Raw genomic sequence first — 18401 nt, 5'->3', positions numbered from 1 at the left:
TGTAAAAACACAAGACTCATGAAATACAATCTAAAACGTATATTGTTCATATTGGTTCAGTCTGTGTAATACCTTTAACTGAAAGTGTAGCGGAGGTCTCTGCACTTCCTGCTTGACATGTGTAACTACCACTGTCCTCACATTTAAGATCCTTGATGTTAAGCTGAACACAGCCGCCCTCTTGTGTTATTTCATATTTCTTGTTGGGCCTCAGTGGCAGCTGATTCTTCTTCCACTGAGCGCAGACTCCAGGCTTGGACAGCTCACAGCAAAGAGAGGCAGTGCTTTGTTCCTCGGCAGTCACATTATGCAACTGAATCTTGAAGAATATTGGTAGCTCTGCACAGGGAAAGAAAAACAAAGTTACAATCTCAAACTATGTGGTTTACTTTTATTATAACAATACAATAGAAAGATAATGTACACACCTTTAACTGAAAGTCTAGCAGTGGTTTCTGTACTTCCAGTCTGGCATGTGTAGCTGTCACTGTCGTCAGGCGTGAGATCCTTAATGTGGAGAGACATAAGGCAGCCATCTTGTTTTATGTCATACTTCCTGTTGGCTCTCAGTGGCTGTGTGTTCTTCTTCCATTGTACAGAAACTCCAGGCTTAGACAGCTCACAGCATAATGATACTGAACCCTCTTCTTGTGCCTCCATATTTTCCAAGACTTTCTTGAAGAACAACGGTTGCTCTAGAGAGTTGGTATAAAGAAATAATAATTCACTATTAAACTGACTCTACAATATTGAGAACTTATAATTTGAACAATTAGCGTTGTTTGTCAGGTACCTTTGACAGACAGTGTGGCAGTGGTCTCTGTGTTTCCAAGTTGACATGTGTAGCTGCCTCTGTCTTCAAGCGTAAGGTCTCTTATCTTGAGCTCTTGGTAGCATCCGCTTTGTTTCATTTCAAACTTATTGTCGGCTTTCAGAGGTTGCGCATTCTTTTGCCATTGCACGGACAGTCCAGATTTAGAAAGTTCACAACAAAAGGTGATGAAGCTTCCTTCCTCAGCCTGAGTGCTCTGTAACTTCTTAGTGAAAAACAGTGGTTGTTCTGGGGATAAAGGAAAAGGGTTAAAGATCAATAAAGTACTAGCATTTGTCAACAACACCGTATAGGACTGTAATCCAAGTATACCTTTTACCGACAACAGGGCGGTAGTCTCTGCTCTTCCTACGTGACAAGAGTAGCTGCCACTGTCTTCAAGTTTGAGATCAGTAATGCAGAGCTGAAGAAGGTAACCATCGTGTTTCATTTCATATTTTTTGCTTGCTCTTAGTGGAAGCCTGTTCTTTTTCCATTGTACAGACACTCCACATTTAGACACTTTACATTGCAAGGTGGCAGAAATTCCCTCCTCGGCATCTGAGTTGTCAAGGTCTTCCGTGAAGTAAGGTAGCACCTCTGGTTAATGTAAGTAACAATTAGAAAGCAAAGAATACACATGTTTTTGGAACCTTAAGTAAGACGACTACTGGTACATACATATTCAGATGCTGGTCATCATAACTTACCTTCAACAGTCAGAGTTGCCGTTGTTTCTGCACCTGCTGCCTGGCATGTATATCTTCCACCATCATCAACACCAAGATCAGTAATGTTAAGCTGAACAAAGCAGCCATCTTGAATCAGCTCGTATTTTTGGCTGGCTCTCAGTGTCAGCCGATTCTTCTTCCACTGAACTACATCAGGTTTGGAAAGCTGACAACAGAGAGAGACTGTGCCTCCCTCTTCAGCTGTCACACTCTGTAGTTCTTTAAAGAATGGAGGGAGCTCTGAAAAAGTGCATAGTAAAAATAAATAGTCAAATGTAATAGTGTTTTAATAATGAGAAAAAAAGAATAACACCTTTGACTGTCAGTTTTCCAGTTGTTTCGGCAGTTCCTGCTTGGCATGTGTAGCTTCCTCGGTCCTCCAGTTTTAGATCTTTAATAAGGAGCTGAACCAGGCAGCCCTCTTGCTTCATTTCATACTTGCTATTGGCTCTAAGTTGTTGTCTGTTCTTCTTCCACTGGACTGGAACTCCAGGCTTGGACAGTTCACAGAACAGAGAGGCTGTGTCTCCTTCCTCAGCAACAATATTGTGGAGCTCTTCAACAAACACTGACATAACCTCTGGAATAATCAGAGTGAATAGAATACAGTCTCATAATTACTTATAACATATTTCATTTGATATCATGTCATTACAGACCTTTTACAGACAGTTTAGCTGTGGTCTCTGCGTTTCCGGCTTGACAAATATAGCTGCCACTATCCTCAGGTTTAACTTCTTTGATGAGAAGCTGGTGGTAGAATCCATCTTCTTTCATTTCATATTTTTGACTGTCTCTTAACAATGTCCAGTTCTTTTTCCATTGCACTGAAACTCCAGGTTTAGACAGTTCACAGAAAAAGGAGACTGTTCCTTCTTCTTCAGCCTCAACATTTTGTAAATCTACTTTGAAGAACAATGGAAGTGCTGGAAAAAGGTAATTGGGTAAGGTAATTATTTGTAGTTTGCAAATAAATAGAGTACCGGTATTTGTTTTTTTCTTTTTATATAGGACCCACCTTTCACTGAGACAACTGCAGTGGTCTCAATGTTTCCCGCTCGGCATGTGTAGCTTCCACTGTCTTCTAGATTCAGCTCCTTGATATGGAAATAGAGACGACATCCATCTTGTTCCATTTCACAGTGTCTGCTGGCGCTAACTGGTAGTCGATTCTTCTTCCACTGCACTGCTATAACCGGCTTGGACAATTCACAATACAGAGAAGCTGTATCTTCCTCATCAGCCTCAACATTTTGCAGTTCCACTTTAAAGAAAGGGGGCAGTTCTGAAAAACATTTGAACCGAATCATTACTGAACAGTTTAATATAAAACTTGATACGCTGACTTGCAAATTGTGTATATAAAAAGTAATGGCTTCACTTATTAGCAAACCTTTGACTGAAATGGTGGCTGTTGTCTCTGTGTTTCCTACTTGACATGTGTAGCTTCCTTTGTCTTCAGGTGTTACATCTTTTATAACAAGTACAGCACAGCAGTCATCCTGGGTCATTTTGTATTTTCTGCTGGCTCTTAGTGTCAGACGGTTCTTCCTCCACTGGACCTGTGCCCCCGGTCTGGATAACTCACACTGCAAGGTGGCCACGCCTCCTTCATTTGCCTCAATGCCTCGTAAGGGTTTCTTAAAGAATGGAGGAGGCTCTGTGAATCCAATCAAGTACATGTAGTTAGTGAATCTGTTTTTCATAAAGCAAGTGCAGAAATGTGTATACAGTAAACACACCTTTTACAAAGACTGTGGTTGTAGTCTCTGCACTCCCTGCCTGACAGCTGTAGCTGCCACTGTCCTCAAGTTTAAGATCCTTGATAATAAGTTGGAAGAAGCAGCCATCTTGCTTTATCTCGTACTTCCTACTGGCTCTAATTGGCTGCCTATCCTTTTTCCACTGTATTGATACTCCAAGTTTAGACAATTCGCAGTACAAAGAGGCCGTTTCTCCTTCCTCTGCCTCAACACTTTGCAAGTCCTCTTGGAAAAATGGTGGAAGTTCTAGAAATAAAGATAAAAGGCGTTAAGGCGTAATGTTCAAAATCAAATAATGACTTTTGTTCTTACCTGTGACAGTGAGCTTGACACAACTCTGTACATCCCCTGTATCACATGAGTAGGCACCAGTATCCAGAGGATCCACATCATAAATTAGCAGTATGTTGACTTTACCCTCTTTGTATATCTTGTATTTATCACTATTGTGGAGGGGAATACTTTTTCGCCGCCATGTAACTTGGGTGGTCAAATCAGAGGTCTTGCAGGATAATGTTGCTGTTTCTCCTTCCAAGACTGAAACATCATTGGGCTTTCCCTCAAACAACACTTATAAGGAATAGCAAGTTAGCATCTTTAGAAAGTCCAATACTTTTGTTTGGTGTGTGACACATCATACCTTTTGGCTTAGGAAGGACTAAAAGTTCAGCTGATGCCCTCTCTTCTCCAATAACAAATGCCACTGTACCGGTCTCCTCAGGGGTCGTCATTAAAAGGACCAGCCGGTGTTGTCGGCCATGACAGAGCATCTGGTTCATCTCATTTTTCTGCAGTGGAGATAAGCCCAGCCACCAGACTCCGTCGCTCACATCTGCATGGCTGAGCTCACACACAAACACTGCATCTTGTCCAGCAGTCACTGTCACATCATTTAGCCCGGTAACAATTCTCACACGCTCTATAAAAGGAGCAAAATGAAGAAGTTTATTGATCTCTAATGTTTATTTAGCCTTAACTGCCACAAACCCTTTACCACAAAGTCACCCACCTCTCACAACCAGTTTGCCAGTGGTCTTTTTACCCCTGGTAATACAAGAATATTCTCCTCCATCTTCAAGTTCCAAACGCTTGATCTCAAGTGTGTGTGTGGGACCTTTCTTCTTGATAATGAAATTACTTCCATGTTCAATTGTAATGTTGTCCTTTTTCCAAGTGACTGGGACATTAGCACTGGAAACCTCACAGGAAAATGTTACAGGTTTGCCTTCCATTATTGCCTGGTTTTGGAGTTCTTTTTCAAAGAATACTGATGCTGCAGCTAAAAGGTGAAAAAGCAGGGCTCAATATAGAGAATGAAGGAATAAATGCTGTTGTACTGGCTTGAGTACCTCTCACATTAACCTCAGCTGTTGTTTTCTGTTCACCAAAAACACAACTGTACTCGCCAACATCTTCTGGTTGGATGTTTCTGATCTTCATCTCTGCTATCTTTCCAGAAAGACTCATCTGGAATCTACCTCCATGATAAATCGGATCCTCTCCTTTCCACCACTGCACAGGGACACCAGCCTTGGACAGCTCACAGTGAAGAACAACATTTCCTCCTTCAGCAGCCTCCTGATTCTTGAGTCCCGTTTTAAATGCCAAAGGAATAGCTGCAGAAATTAAAATATATCGTACATTATGTCATTAGCTCAAAACGAACTATCACATTATCTTACATGTGATGGTGATGTTGGCTGTGGTCTTGACATCACTATAGGTGCAACTGTAGAGACCACTGTCTTCCATCTGTGCATTTTTTAAGAGAAGCTCCTTGATGCTTTCTCTGTTTTTAATCTGATATTTAAAATTACTTTTCAGGATTTCTTCCCCTTTCCTCCATTCCACACTAAGACCAGGTTTGGACAGCTCACAACTCAAAGTCAAGCTGTTCTCCTCCTCCACCTGTAGGTTCTTCAACCTTGTCTTGAACATAACTGGAGGTGCTACAACAAAGAAAACAGTGTTAGTTCTAGTTCTTTTATCATGTTTCCTGCTATGGTGTATATTACATTTGACAGTAAGTTCAGCTGCTGATTGGCTATCCTTGGACTTGCAAATGTATTTTCCAGCATCCTCTTCCTCTATGTTGTTGATGATCAGTTTTGCCAAAGATCCTTGCCATTTCATTTCATATTTATACCCAGGCTTCAGGACAACTCTGCCCTTTCTCCAGTCCACACATGCACCAGGCTTTGAAAGCTCACAGCACAAAACAGCACTGTCTCCTTCTTTCACCTCCAGATTCTCCAATTCTTGTTTAAATGTAACTGGTAATTCTGTGAGAAACAGCGCATGAATTCAAAAGTAAACTATGCTACAACTCACCTTTGCCTCAACTGTAACTGTAAGTAATGATTTGATGCTTACCTCTTACTTTGATCTCAGCAGCAGTCACAGCGTTGCCAACAGAACAACTGTACTCCCCGGCATCTTTCAGAGTCAAATTGTTAATCATCATCTCAGCCACTCTTCCCTCCTGCTTTGATTGGTACTTTTGACCACAGATCAGGAGCTGGGCATCTTTCCTCCACTCCACCGTGGCTCCAGACTTGGAGATCTCACAGCGCAGCGTCACATTGCCCTCCTCCACTGCTTCCTGGTTCTTTAACTTCTGTTTAAATGTCACTGGAATAGCTGCAATTTCACATTAGACATGCATCATTAAGTTATAATCATATTTCAGTTGATAAATATTGTTTTAGTACCTGTGATTTGGACATTTGCCATTGATTTGATATCATCGCATACACAGCTGTATAGACCACTGTCAGCTGGTTGACTTTTCTTAATAAGAAGTTCCATTTTGCAGCCGTTTTTCTTCATTTGATACTTCTCTCCATTTGTAAGCTCAATGTCTCCTTTCAGCCATTGAACAAAGAAATCTGGTTTGGAAAACTCACAGCAGAGAGTCACTCCGTTTCCTTCCTGAACCTCAATATTCTTCAGCTCTTGGAGGAATTTAACAGGACGCTCTAACAGGAGTAAGATTGTAGAATGTAAGTTTGTAGAATGTAAGTTTGTAGAATGTAAGATTGTAGAATGTAAGATTGTAGAATGTAAGATTGTAGAACGTAGAATGTTAGATTGTAGAATGTTAGATTGTAGAATGTTAGATTGTAGAATGTAAGATTGTAGAATGTAAGATTGTAGAATGTAAGATTGTAGAATGTAAGATTGTAGAATGTAAGATTGTAGAACGTAGAATGTTAGATTGTAGAATGTTAGATTGTAGAATGTTAGATTGTAGAATGTAAGATTGTAGAATGTAAGTTTGTAGAATGTAAGATTGTAGAATGTAAGATTGTAGAATGTAAGATTGTAGAACGTAGAATGTTAGATTGTAGAATGTTAGATTGTAGAATGTTAGATTGTAGAATGTAAGATTGTAGAATGTAAGTTTGTTGAATGTAAGATTGTAGAATGTAAGATTGTAGAATGTAAGATTGTAGAACGTAGAATGTTAGATTGTAGAATGTTAGATTGTAGAATGTTAGATTGTAGAATGTAAGATTGTAGAATGTAAGATTGTAGAATGTAAGATTGTAGAACGTAGAATGTAAGATTGTAGAACGTAGAATGTAAGATTGTAGAATGTAAGATTGTAGAATGTAAGATTGTAGAATGTTAGATTGTAGAATGTAAGATTGTAGAATGTTAGATTGTAGAATGTTAGATTGTAGAATGTTAGATTGTAGAATGTTAGATTGTAGAATGTAAGATTGTAGAACATAAGATTGTAGAACGTTAGATTGTAGAATGTTAGATTGTAGAATGTAAGATTGTAGAATGTTAGATTGTAGAACGTAAGATTGTAGAATGTTAGATTGTAGAATGTAAGATTGTAGAATGTAAGATTGTAGAATGTTAGATTGTAGAACGTAAGATTGTAGAACGTAAGATTGTAGAACGTAAGATTGTAGAATGTAAGATTGTAGAATGTAAGATTGTAGAATGTTAGATTGTAGAATGTTAGATTGTAGAATGTTAGATTGTAGAATGTAAGATTGTAGAACGTAAGATTGTAGAATGTAAGATTGTAGAACGTAAGATTGTAGAATGTAAGATTGTAGAACGTAAGATTGTAGAATGTAAGATTGTAGAACGTAAGATTGTAGAATGTAAGATTGTAGAATGTAAGATTGTAGAATGTTAGATTGTAGAATGTTAGATTGTAGAATGTAAGATTGTAGAATGTAAGATTGTAGAATGTTAGATTGTAGAATGTAAGATTGTAGAATGTTAGATTGTAGAACGTTAGATTGTAGAATGTAAGATTGTAGAACGTAAGATTGTAGAATGTAAGATTGTAGAACGTCAGATTGTAGAATGTAAGATTGTAGAACGTAAGATTGTAGAATGTAAGATTGTAGAATGTAAGATTGTAGAACGTTAGATTGTAGAATGTAAGATTGTAGAACGTAAGATTGTAGAATGTAAGATTGTAGAACGTAAGATTGTAGAATGTTAGATTGTAGAATGTAAGATTGTAGAACGTAAGATTGTAGAATGTTAGATTGTAGAATGTAAGATTGTAGAACGTAAGATTGTAGAATGTAAGATTGTAGAACGTAAGATTGTAGAATGTAAGATTGTAGAACGTAAGATTGTAGAATGTAAGATTGTAGAATGTAAGATTGTAGAATGTTAGATTGTAGAATGTTAGATTGTAGAATGTAAGATTGTAGAATGTAAGATTGTAGAATGTAAGATTGTAGAATGTTAGATTGTAGAATGTAATATTGTAGAATGTAAGATTGTAGAATGTTAGATTGTAGAATGTAAGATTGTAGAATGTTAGATTGTAGAATGTAAGATTGTAGAATGTAAGATTGTAGAATGTTAGATTGTAGAATGTAAGATTGTAGAATGTAAGAAAGTAGAATGTAAGATTGTAGAACGTAAGATTGTAGAATGTAAGATTGTAGAACGTAAGATTGTAGAATGTTAGATTGTAGAACGTTAGATTGTAGAATGTAAGATTGTAGAACGTAAGATTGTAGAATGTAAGATTGTAGAACGTAAGATTGTAGAATGTTAGATTGTAGAATGTAAGATTGTAGAACGTAAGATTGTAGAATGTTAGATTGTAGAATGTAAGATTGTAGAACGTAAGATTGTAGAATGTAAGATTGTAGAACGTAAGATTGTAGAATGTAAGATTGTAGAACGTAAGATTGTAGAATGTAAGATTGTAGAATGTAAGATTGTAGAATGTTAGATTGTAGAATGTTAGATTGTAGAATGTAAGATTGTAGAATGTTAGATTGTAGAATGTTAGATTGTAGAATGTAAGATTGTAGAATGTAAGATTGTAGAATGTTAGATTGTAGAATGTAAGATTGTAGAACGTAAGATTGTAGAATGTAAGATTGTAGAACGTAAGATTGTAGAACGTAAGATTGTAGAACGTAAGATTGTAGAATGTAAGATTGTAGAATGTAAGATTGTAGAATGTTAGATTGTAGAATGTTAGATTGTAGAATGTAAGATTGTAGAATGTAAGATTGTAGAATGTAAGATTGTAGAATGTTAGATTGTAGAATGTAATATTGTAGAATGTAAGATTGTAGAATGTTAGATTGTAGAATGTAAGATTGTAGAATGTTAGATTGTAGAATGTAAGATTGTAGAATGTAAGATTGTAGAATGTTAGATTGTAGAATGTAAGATTGTAGAATGTAAGAAAGTAGAATGTAAGATTGTAGAACGTAAGATTGTAGAATGTAAGATTGTAGAATGTTAGATTGTAGAATGTAAGATTGTAGAATGTAAGATTGTAGAATGTTAGATTGTAGAATGTAAGATTGTAGAATGTAAGATTGTAGAATGTTAGATTGTAGAACGTAAGATTGTAGAACGTAAGATTGTAGAACGTAAGATTGTAGAATGTAAGATTGTAGAATGTAAGATTGTAGAATGTTAGATTGTAGAATGTAAGATTGTAGAATGTAAGATTGTAGAATGTAAGATTGTAGAATGTAAGATTGTAGAATGTTAGATTGTAGAATGTAAGATTGTAGAATGTAAGATTGTAGAACGTAAGATTGTAGAATGTAAGATTGTAGAATGTAAGATTGTAGAATGTAAGATTGTAGAATGTAAGATTGTAGAACGTAAGATTGTAGAACGTAAGATTGTAGAATGTTAGATTGTAGAATGTAAGATTGTAGAATGTAAGATTGTAGAATGTTAGATTGTAGAATGTAAGATTGTAGAATGTAAGATTGTAGAATGTTAGATTGTAGAATGTAAGATTGTAGAATGTTAGATTGTAGAATGTAAGATTGTAGAATGTAAGATTGTAGAACGTAAGATTGTAGAATGTAAGATTGTAGAATGTAAGATTGTAGAATGTTAGATTGTAGAACGTTAGATTGTAGAATGTAAGATTGTAGAACGTAAGATTGTAGAATTTAAGATTGTAGAACGTAAGATTGTAGAATGTTAGATTGTAGAATGTAAGATTGTAGAACGTAAGATTGTAGAATGTTAGATTGTAGAATGTAAGATTGTAGAACGTAAGATTGTAGAATGTAAGATTGTAGAACGTAAGATTGTAGAATGTAAGATTGTAGAACGTAAGATTGTAGAATGTAAGATTGTAGAATGTAAGATTGTAGAATGTTAGATTGTAGAATGTTAGATTGTAGAATGTAAGATTGTAGAATGTTAGATTGTAGAATGTTAGATTGTAGAATGTAAGATTGTAGAATGTAAGATTGTAGAATGTTAGATTGTAGAATGTAAGATTGTAGAACGTAAGATTGTAGAATGTAAGATTGTAGAACGTAAGATTGTAGAACGTAAGATTGTAGAACGTAAGATTGTAGAATGTAAGATTGTAGAATGTAAGATTGTAGAATGTAAGATTGTAGAATGTTAGATTGTAGAATGTTAGATTGTAGAACGTTAGATTGTAGAATGTAAGATTGTAGAACGTAAGATTGTAGAATGTAAGATTGTAGAACGTAAGATTGTAGAATGTTAGATTGTAGAACGTAAGATTGTAGAACGTAAGATTGTAGAATGTTAGATTGTAGAATGTAAGATTGTAGAACGTAAGATTGTAGAATGTAAGATTGTAGAACGTAAGATTGTAGAATGTAAGATTGTAGAACGTAAGATTGTAGAATGTTAGATTGTAGAACGTAAGATTGTAGAATGTAAGATTGTAGAATGTAAGATTGTAGAATGTTAGATTGTAGAATGTAAGATTGTAGAATGTTAGATTGTAGAATGTAAGATTGTAGAATGTTAGATTGTAGAATGTAAGATTGTAGAATGTAAGATTGTAGAACGTAAGATTGTAGAATGTAAGATTGTAGAATGTAAGATTGTAGAATGTTAGATTGTAGAACGTTAGATTGTAGAATGTAAGATTGTAGAACGTAAGATTGTAGAATGTAAGATTGTAGAACGTAAGATTGTAGAACGTAAGATTGTAGAATGTTAGATTGTAGAATGTAAGATTGTAGAACGTAAGATTGTAGAATGTTAGATTGTAGAATGTAAGATTGTAGAACGTAAGATTGTAGAATGTAAGATTGTAGAATGTTAGATTGTAGAATGTTAGATTGTAGAATGTAAGATTGTAGAACGTAAGATTGTAGAATGTTAGATTGTAGAATGTAAGATTGTAGAACGTAAGATTGTAGAATGTAAGATTGTAGAATGTTAGATTGTAGAATGTTAGATTGTAGAACGTAAGATTGTAGAATGTAAGATTGTAGAATGTAAGATTGTAGAATGTAAGATTGTAGAATGTTAGATTGTAGAATGTTAGATTGTAGAACGTTAGATTGTAGAATGTAAGATTGTAGAACGTAAGATTGTAGAATGTAAGATTGTAGAACGTAAGATTGTAGAATGTTAGATTGTAGAACGTAAGATTGTAGAACGTAAGATTGTAGAATGTTAGATTGTAGAATGTAAGATTGTAGAACGTAAGATTGTAGAATGTAAGATTGTAGAACGTAAGATTGTAGAATGTAAGATTGTAGAACGTAAGATTGTAGAATGTTAGATTGTAGAACGTAAGATTGTAGAATGTAAGATTGTAGAATGTAAGATTGTAGAATGTTAGATTGTAGAATGTAAGATTGTAGAATGTTAGATTGTAGAATGTAAGATTGTAGAATGTTAGATTGTAGAATGTAAGATTGTAGAATGTAAGATTGTAGAACGTAAGATTGTAGAATGTAAGATTGTAGAATGTAAGATTGTAGAATGTTAGATTGTAGAACGTTAGATTGTAGAATGTAAGATTGTAGAACGTAAGATTGTAGAATGTAAGATTGTAGAACGTAAGATTGTAGAACGTAAGATTGTAGAATGTTAGATTGTAGAATGTAAGATTGTAGAACGTAAGATTGTAGAATGTTAGATTGTAGAATGTAAGATTGTAGAACGTAAGATTGTAGAATGTAAGATTGTAGAATGTTAGATTGTAGAATGTTAGATTGTAGAACGTAAGATTGTAGAATGTAAGATTGTAGAACGTAAGATTGTAGAATGTAAGATTGTAGAACGTAAGATTGTAGAATGTTAGATTGTAGAATGTTAGATTGTAGAATGTTAGATTGTAGAACGTAAGATTGTAGAATGTAAGATTGTAGAATGTAAGATTGTAGAATGTAAGATTGTAGAATGTAAGATTGTAGAATGTTAGATTGTAGAATGTTAGATTGTAGAATGTAAGATTGTAGAATGTTAGATTGTAGAATGTTAGATTGTAGAATGTAAGATTGTAGAATGTAAGATTGTAGAATGTTAGATTGTAGAATGTAAGATTGTAGAACGTAAGATTGTAGAATGTAAGATTGTAGAACGTAAGATTGTAGAACGTAAGATTGTAGAACGTAAGATTGTAGAATGTAAGATTGTAGAATGTAAGATTGTAGAATGTAAGATTGTAGAATGTTAGATTGTAGAATGTTAGATTGCAGAACGTTAGATTGTAGAATGTAAGATTGTAGAACGTAAGATTGTAGAATGTAAGATTGTAGAACGTAAGATTGTAGAATGTTAGATTGTAGAATGTAAGATTGTAGAACGTAAGATTGTAGAATGTTAGATTGTAGAATGTAAGATTGTAGAACGTAAGATTGTAGAATGTAAGATTGTAGAACGTAAGATTGTAGAATGTAAGATTGTAGAATGTAAGATTGTAGAATGTTAGATTGTAGAACGTAAGATTGTAGAATGTAAGATTGTAGAATGTTAGATTGTAGAATGTTAGATTGTAGAATGTAAGATTGTAGAATGTAAGATTGTAGAATGTAAGATTGTAGAATGTTAGATTGTAGAATGTAATATTGTAGAATGTAAGATTGTAGAATGTTAGATTGTAGAATGTAAGATTGTAGAATGTTAGATTGTAGAATGTAAGATTGTAGAATGTAAGATTGTAGAATGTTAGATTGTAGAATGTAAGATTGTAGAATGTAAGAAAGTAGAATGTAAGATTGTAGAACGTAAGATTGTAGAATGTAAGATTGTAGAATGTTAGATTGTAGAATGTAAGATTGTAGAATGTAAGATTGTAGAATGTTAGATTGTAGAATGTAAGATTGTAGAATGTAAGATTGTAGAATGTTAGATTGTAGAACGTAAGATTGTAGAACGTAAGATTGTAGAACGTAAGATTGTAGAATGTAAGATTGTAGAATGTAAGATTGTAGAATGTTAGATTGTAGAATGTAAGATTGTAGAATGTAAGATTGTAGAATGTAAGATTGTAGAATGTAAGATTGTAGAATGTTAGATTGTAGAATGTAAGATTGTAGAATGTAAGAAAGTAGAAAGTAAGATTGTAGAATGTAAGATTGTAGAATGTAAGATTGTAGAATGTAAGATTGTAGAATGTAAGATTGTAGAACGTAAGATTGTAGAACGTAAGATTGTAGAATGTTAGATTGTAGAATGTAAGATTGTAGAATGTAAGATTGTAGAATGTTAGATTGTAGAATGTAAGATTGTAGAATGTAAGATTGTAGAATGTTAGATTGTAGAATGTAAGATTGTAGAATGTTAGATTGTAGAATGTAAGATTGTAGAATGTAAGATTGTAGAACGTAAGATTGTAGAATGTAAGATTGTAGAATGTAAGATTGTAGAATGTTAGATTGTAGAACGTTAGATTGTAGAATGTAAGATTGTAGAACGTAAGATTGTAGAATGTAAGATTGTAGAACGTAAGATTGTAGAATGTTAGATTGTAGAATGTAAGATTGTAGAACGTAAGATTGTAGAATGTTAGATTGTAGAATGTAAGATTGTAGAACGTAAGATTGTAGAATGTAAGATTGTAGAACGTAAGATTGTAGAATGTAAGATTGTAGAACGTAAGATTGTAGAATGTAAGATTGTAGAATGTAAGATTGTAGAATGTTAGATTGTAGAATGTTAGATTGTAGAATGTAAGATTGTAGAATGTTAGATTGTAGAATGTTAGATTGTAGAATGTAAGATTGTAGAATGTAAGATTGTAGAATGTTAGATTGTAGAATGTAAGATTGTAGAACGTAAGATTGTAGAATGTAAGATTGTAGAACGTAAGATTGTAGAACGTAAGATTGTAGAACGTAAGATTGTAGAATGTAAGATTGTAGAATGTAAGATTGTAGAATGTTAGATTGTAGAATGTTAGATTGTAGAATGTAAGATTGTAGAATGTAAGATTGTAGAATGTAAGATTGTAGAATGTTAGATTGTAGAATGTAATATTGTAGAATGTAAGATTGTAGAATGTTAGATTGTAGAATGTAAGATTGTAGAATGTTAGATTGTAGAATGTAAGATTGTAGAATGTAAGATTGTAGAATGTTAGATTGTAGAATGTAAGATTGTAGAATGTAAGAAAGTAGAATGTAAGATTGTAGAACGTAAGATTGTAGAATGTAAGATTGTAGAATGTTAGATTGTAGAATGTAAGATTGTAGAATGTAAGATTGTAGAATGTTAGATTGTAGAATGTAAGATTGTAGAATGTAAGATTGTAGAATGTAAGATTGTAGAATGTTAGATTGTAGAACGTAAGATTGTAGAACGTAAGATTGTAGAACGTAAGATTGTAGAATGTAAGATTGTAGAACGTAAGATTGTAGAATGTTAGATTGTAGAATGTAAGATTGTAGAATGTAAGATTGTAGAATGTAAGATTGTAGAATGTAAGATTGTAGAATGTTAGATTGTAGAATGTAAGATTGTAGAATGTAAGATTGTAGAACGTAAGATTGTAGAATGTAAGATTGTAGAATGTAAGATTGTAGAATGTAAGATTGTAGAATGTAAGATTGTAGAACGTAAGATTGTAGAACGTAAGATTGTAGAATGTTAGATTGTAGAATGTAAGATTGTAGAATGTAAGATTGTAGAATGTTAGATTGTAGAATGTAAGATTGTAGAATGTAAGATTGTAGAATGTTAGATTGTAGAATGTAAGATTGTAGAATGTTAGATTGTAGAATGTAAGATTGTAGAATGTAAGATTGTAGAACGTAAGATTGTAGAATGTAAGATTGTAGAATGTAAGATTGTAGAATGTTAGATTGTAGAACGTTAGATTGTAGAATGTAAGATTGTAGAACGTAAGATTGTAGAATTTAAGATTGTAGAACGTAAGATTGTAGAATGTTAGATTGTAGAATGTAAGATTGTAGAACGTAAGATTGTAGAATGTTAGATTGTAGAATGTAAGATTGTAGAACGTAAGATTGTAGAATGTAAGATTGTAGAACGTAAGATTGTAGAATGTAAGATTGTAGAACGTAAGATTGTAGAATGTAAGATTGTAGAATGTAAGATTGTAGAATGTTAGATTGTAGAATGTTAGATTGTAGAATGTAAGATTGTAGAATGTTAGATTGTAGAATGTTAGATTGTAGAATGTAAGATTGTAGAATGTAAGATTGTAGAATGTTAGATTGTAGAATGTAAGATTGTAGAACGTAAGATTGTAGAATGTAAGATTGTAGAACGTAAGATTGTAGAACGTAAGATTGTAGAACGTAAGATTGTAGAATGTAAGATTGTAGAATGTAAGATTGTAGAATGTAAGATTGTAGAATGTTAGATTGTAGAATGTTAGATTGTAGAACGTTAGATTGTAGAATGTAAGATTGTAGAACGTAAGATTGTAGAATGTAAGATTGTAGAACGTAAGATTGTAGAATGTTAGATTGTAGAACGTAAGATTGTAGAACGTAAGATTGTAGAATGTTAGATTGTAGAATGTAAGATTGTAGAACGTAAGATTGTAGAATGTAAGATTGTAGAACGTAAGATTGTAGAATGTAAGATTGTAGAACGTAAGATTGTAGAATGTTAGATTGTAGAACGTAAGATTGTAGAATGTAAGATTGTAGAATGTAAGATTGTAGAATGTTAGATTGTAGAATGTAAGATTGTAGAATGTTAGATTGTAGAATGTAAGATTGTAGAATGTTAGATTGTAGAATGTAAGATTGTAGAACGTAAGATTGTAGAATGTAAGATTGTAGAATGTAAGATTGTAGAATGTTAGATTGTAGATTGTTAGATTGTAGAATGTAAGATTGTAGAACGTAAGATTGTAGAATGTAAGATTGTAGAACGTAAGATTGTAGAACGTAAGATTGTAGAATGTTAGATTGTAGAATGTAAGATTGTAGAACGTAAGATTGTAGAATGTTAGATTGTAGAATGTAAGATTGTAGAACGTAAGATTGTAGAATGTAAGATTGTAGAATGTTAGATTGTAGAATGTTAGATTGTAGAACGTAAGATTGTAGAATGTAAGATTGTAGAACGTAAGATTGTAGAATGTAAGATTGTAGAACGTAAGATTGTAGAATGTTAGATTGTAGAATGTTAGATTGTAGAATGTTAGATTGTAGAACGTAAGATTGTAGAATGTAAGATTGTAGAATGTAAGATTGTAGAATGTAAGATTGTAGAATGTAAGATTGTAGAATGTTAGATTGTAGAATGTTAGATTGTAGAATGTAAGATTGTAGAATGTTAGATTGTAGAATGTTAGATTGTAGAATGTAAGATTGTAGAATGTAAGATTGTAGAATGTTAGATTGTAGAATGTAAGATTGTAGAACGTAAGATTGTAGAATGTAAGATTGTAGAACGTAAGATTGTAGAACGTAAGATTGTAGAACGTAAGATTGTAGAATGTAAGATTGTAGAATGTAAGATTGTAGAATGTAAGATTGTAGAATGTTAGATTGTAGAATGTTAGATTGCAGAACGTTAGATTGTAGAATGTAAGATTGTAGAACGTAAGATTGTAGAATGTAAGATTGTAGAATGTAAGATTGTAGAATGTTAGATTGTAGAATGTAAGATTGTAGAACGTAAGATTGTAGAATGTTAGATTGTAGAATGTAAGATTGTAGAACGTAAGATTGTAGAATGTAAGATTGTAGAACGTAAGATTGTAGAATGTAAGATTGTAGAACGTAAGATTGTAGAATGTTAGATTGTAGAACGTAAGATTGTAGAATGTAAGATTGTAGAATGTAAGATTGTAGAACGTAAGATTGTAGAATGTTAGATTGTAGAATGTAAGATTGTAGAATGTTAGATTGTAGAATGTAAGATTGTAGAACGTAAGATTGTAGAATGTAAGATTGTAGAATGTTAGATTGTAGAATGTAAGATTGTAGAATGTAAGATTGTAGAATGTAAGATTGTAGAATGTTAGATTGTAGAATGTAAGATTGTAGAATGTTAGATTGTAGAATGTTAGATTGTAGAATGTTAGATTGTAGAATGTAAGATTGTAGAATGTAAGATTGTAGAATGTAAGATTGTAGAATGTTAGATTGTAGAATGTAAGATTGTAGAACGTAAGATTGTAGAATGTAAGATTGTAGAATGTTAGATTGTAGAATGTAAGATTGTAGAATGTAAGATTGTAGAATGTAAGATTGTAGAATGTTAGATTGTAGAATGTAAGATTGTAGAACGTAAGATTGTAGAATGTAAGATTGTAGAACGTAAGATTGTAGAATGTAAGATTGTAGAACGTAAGATTGTAGAATGTAAGATTGTAGAATGTAAGATTGTAGAACGTAAGATTGTAGAATGTAAGATTGTAGAACGTTAGATTGTAGAATGTAAGATTGTAGAATGTAAGATTGTAGAATGTAAGATTGTAGAATGTAAGATTGTAGAATGTTAGATTGTAGAATGTAAGATTGTAGAACGTAAGATTGTAGAATGTAAGATTGTAGAACGTTAGATTGTAGACTGTAAGATTGTAGAATGTAAGATTGTAGAATGTAAGATTGTAGAATGTTAGATTGTAGAATGTAAGATTGTAGAATGTTAGATTGTAGAATGTAAGATTGTAGAATGTAAGATTGTAGAACGTTAGATTGTAGAATGTAAGATTGTAGAATGTTAGATTGTAGAATGTAAGATTGTAGAATGTAAGATTGTAGAATGTAAGATTGTAGAATGTAAGATTGTAGAATGTAAGATTGTAGAATGTAAGATTGTAGAATGCCTAGGTATGTTTTGCCAACACATGAACTTTGGCGGCTCAGTAAAAGGAAACAAAGTATGACAATGTCTGTGGTCTGTGACATCCAAATAAAAATGTATACTATAAAAGGTAATAACTAGCCACACACAGCACTCACCATTGACTGTGATGGTTGCAGTTGTCCTCTGATCACCACATATGCATGTATATTCTCCTCCATCATCAATATCAGTTTTCATTATCTTCAATTCCAACAAAAGTTCTTTCTTCCTTATCTGATAGTCGTCTCCATTTCGCAGTAGTTCACCATGCCTCCTCCACTCCACTGAGGAGGCCGCTTTGCTAAGTTCACAGTGCAGAACCACACTGTTGCCTTCCATTACTTCTTGGTTAAGTAGAGGTGTTTTAAAGCTTGGAGGGGAGTCTGTAGATGACCAGACACAAATGTGATCAAAAAGACAAACGTTTTGCTGTAATAATAATCACAATATACTAAAACAGTCTAGATATGTTCTGCTGAATGCTCATTGTGCATTTCTAGACTACTTTAGTATTCATAGAACAGGGTGAATGATAATCTGTGTCTGATTACTGTAATGACCATTACAGAT

At 33.1% G+C, this 18401-nt stretch overlaps 1 protein-coding gene across 1 annotated transcript in view; it reads right to left on the bottom strand.

Moving 5' to 3' along the window:
• Positions 1-18401, bottom strand: part of obscna (obscurin, cytoskeletal calmodulin and titin-interacting RhoGEF a) — a 44659-nt gene that overhangs the window by 18646 nt on the left and 7612 nt on the right. Inside the window, exons 21-39 of the mRNA XM_072438806.1 lie at positions 17948-18214; positions 6017-6283; positions 5679-5945; positions 5321-5587; positions 4988-5254; positions 4655-4921; positions 4315-4584; positions 3946-4224; positions 3618-3875; positions 3285-3551; positions 2936-3202; positions 2561-2827; positions 2202-2468; positions 1856-2122; positions 1522-1782; positions 1145-1411; positions 794-1060; positions 429-695; positions 73-339 (exon numbers count right to left, since the gene is read on the bottom strand). Of these exons, the coding sequence (XP_072294907.1) occupies positions 73-339; positions 429-695; positions 794-1060; positions 1145-1411; positions 1522-1782; positions 1856-2122; positions 2202-2468; positions 2561-2827; positions 2936-3202; positions 3285-3551; positions 3618-3875; positions 3946-4224; positions 4315-4584; positions 4655-4921; positions 4988-5254; positions 5321-5587; positions 5679-5945; positions 6017-6283; positions 17948-18214 (5073 nt within the window). The remainder of the gene's footprint in view (positions 1-72; positions 340-428; positions 696-793; positions 1061-1144; positions 1412-1521; positions 1783-1855; positions 2123-2201; positions 2469-2560; positions 2828-2935; positions 3203-3284; positions 3552-3617; positions 3876-3945; positions 4225-4314; positions 4585-4654; positions 4922-4987; positions 5255-5320; positions 5588-5678; positions 5946-6016; positions 6284-17947; positions 18215-18401) is intronic.

Source organism: Eucyclogobius newberryi, unplaced genomic scaffold, assembly GCF_026437365.1.
Source record: "Eucyclogobius newberryi isolate DKJ021-1_F unplaced genomic scaffold, fEucNew1.0.hap1 SCAF_9, whole genome shotgun sequence".
NCBI classification, from domain to species: Eukaryota; Metazoa; Chordata; class Actinopteri; order Gobiiformes; family Gobiidae; genus Eucyclogobius; species Eucyclogobius newberryi.
The sequence above is the reverse complement of the archived record's forward strand: the minus strand, read 5'-3'. Positions and strand labels throughout refer to the sequence as shown.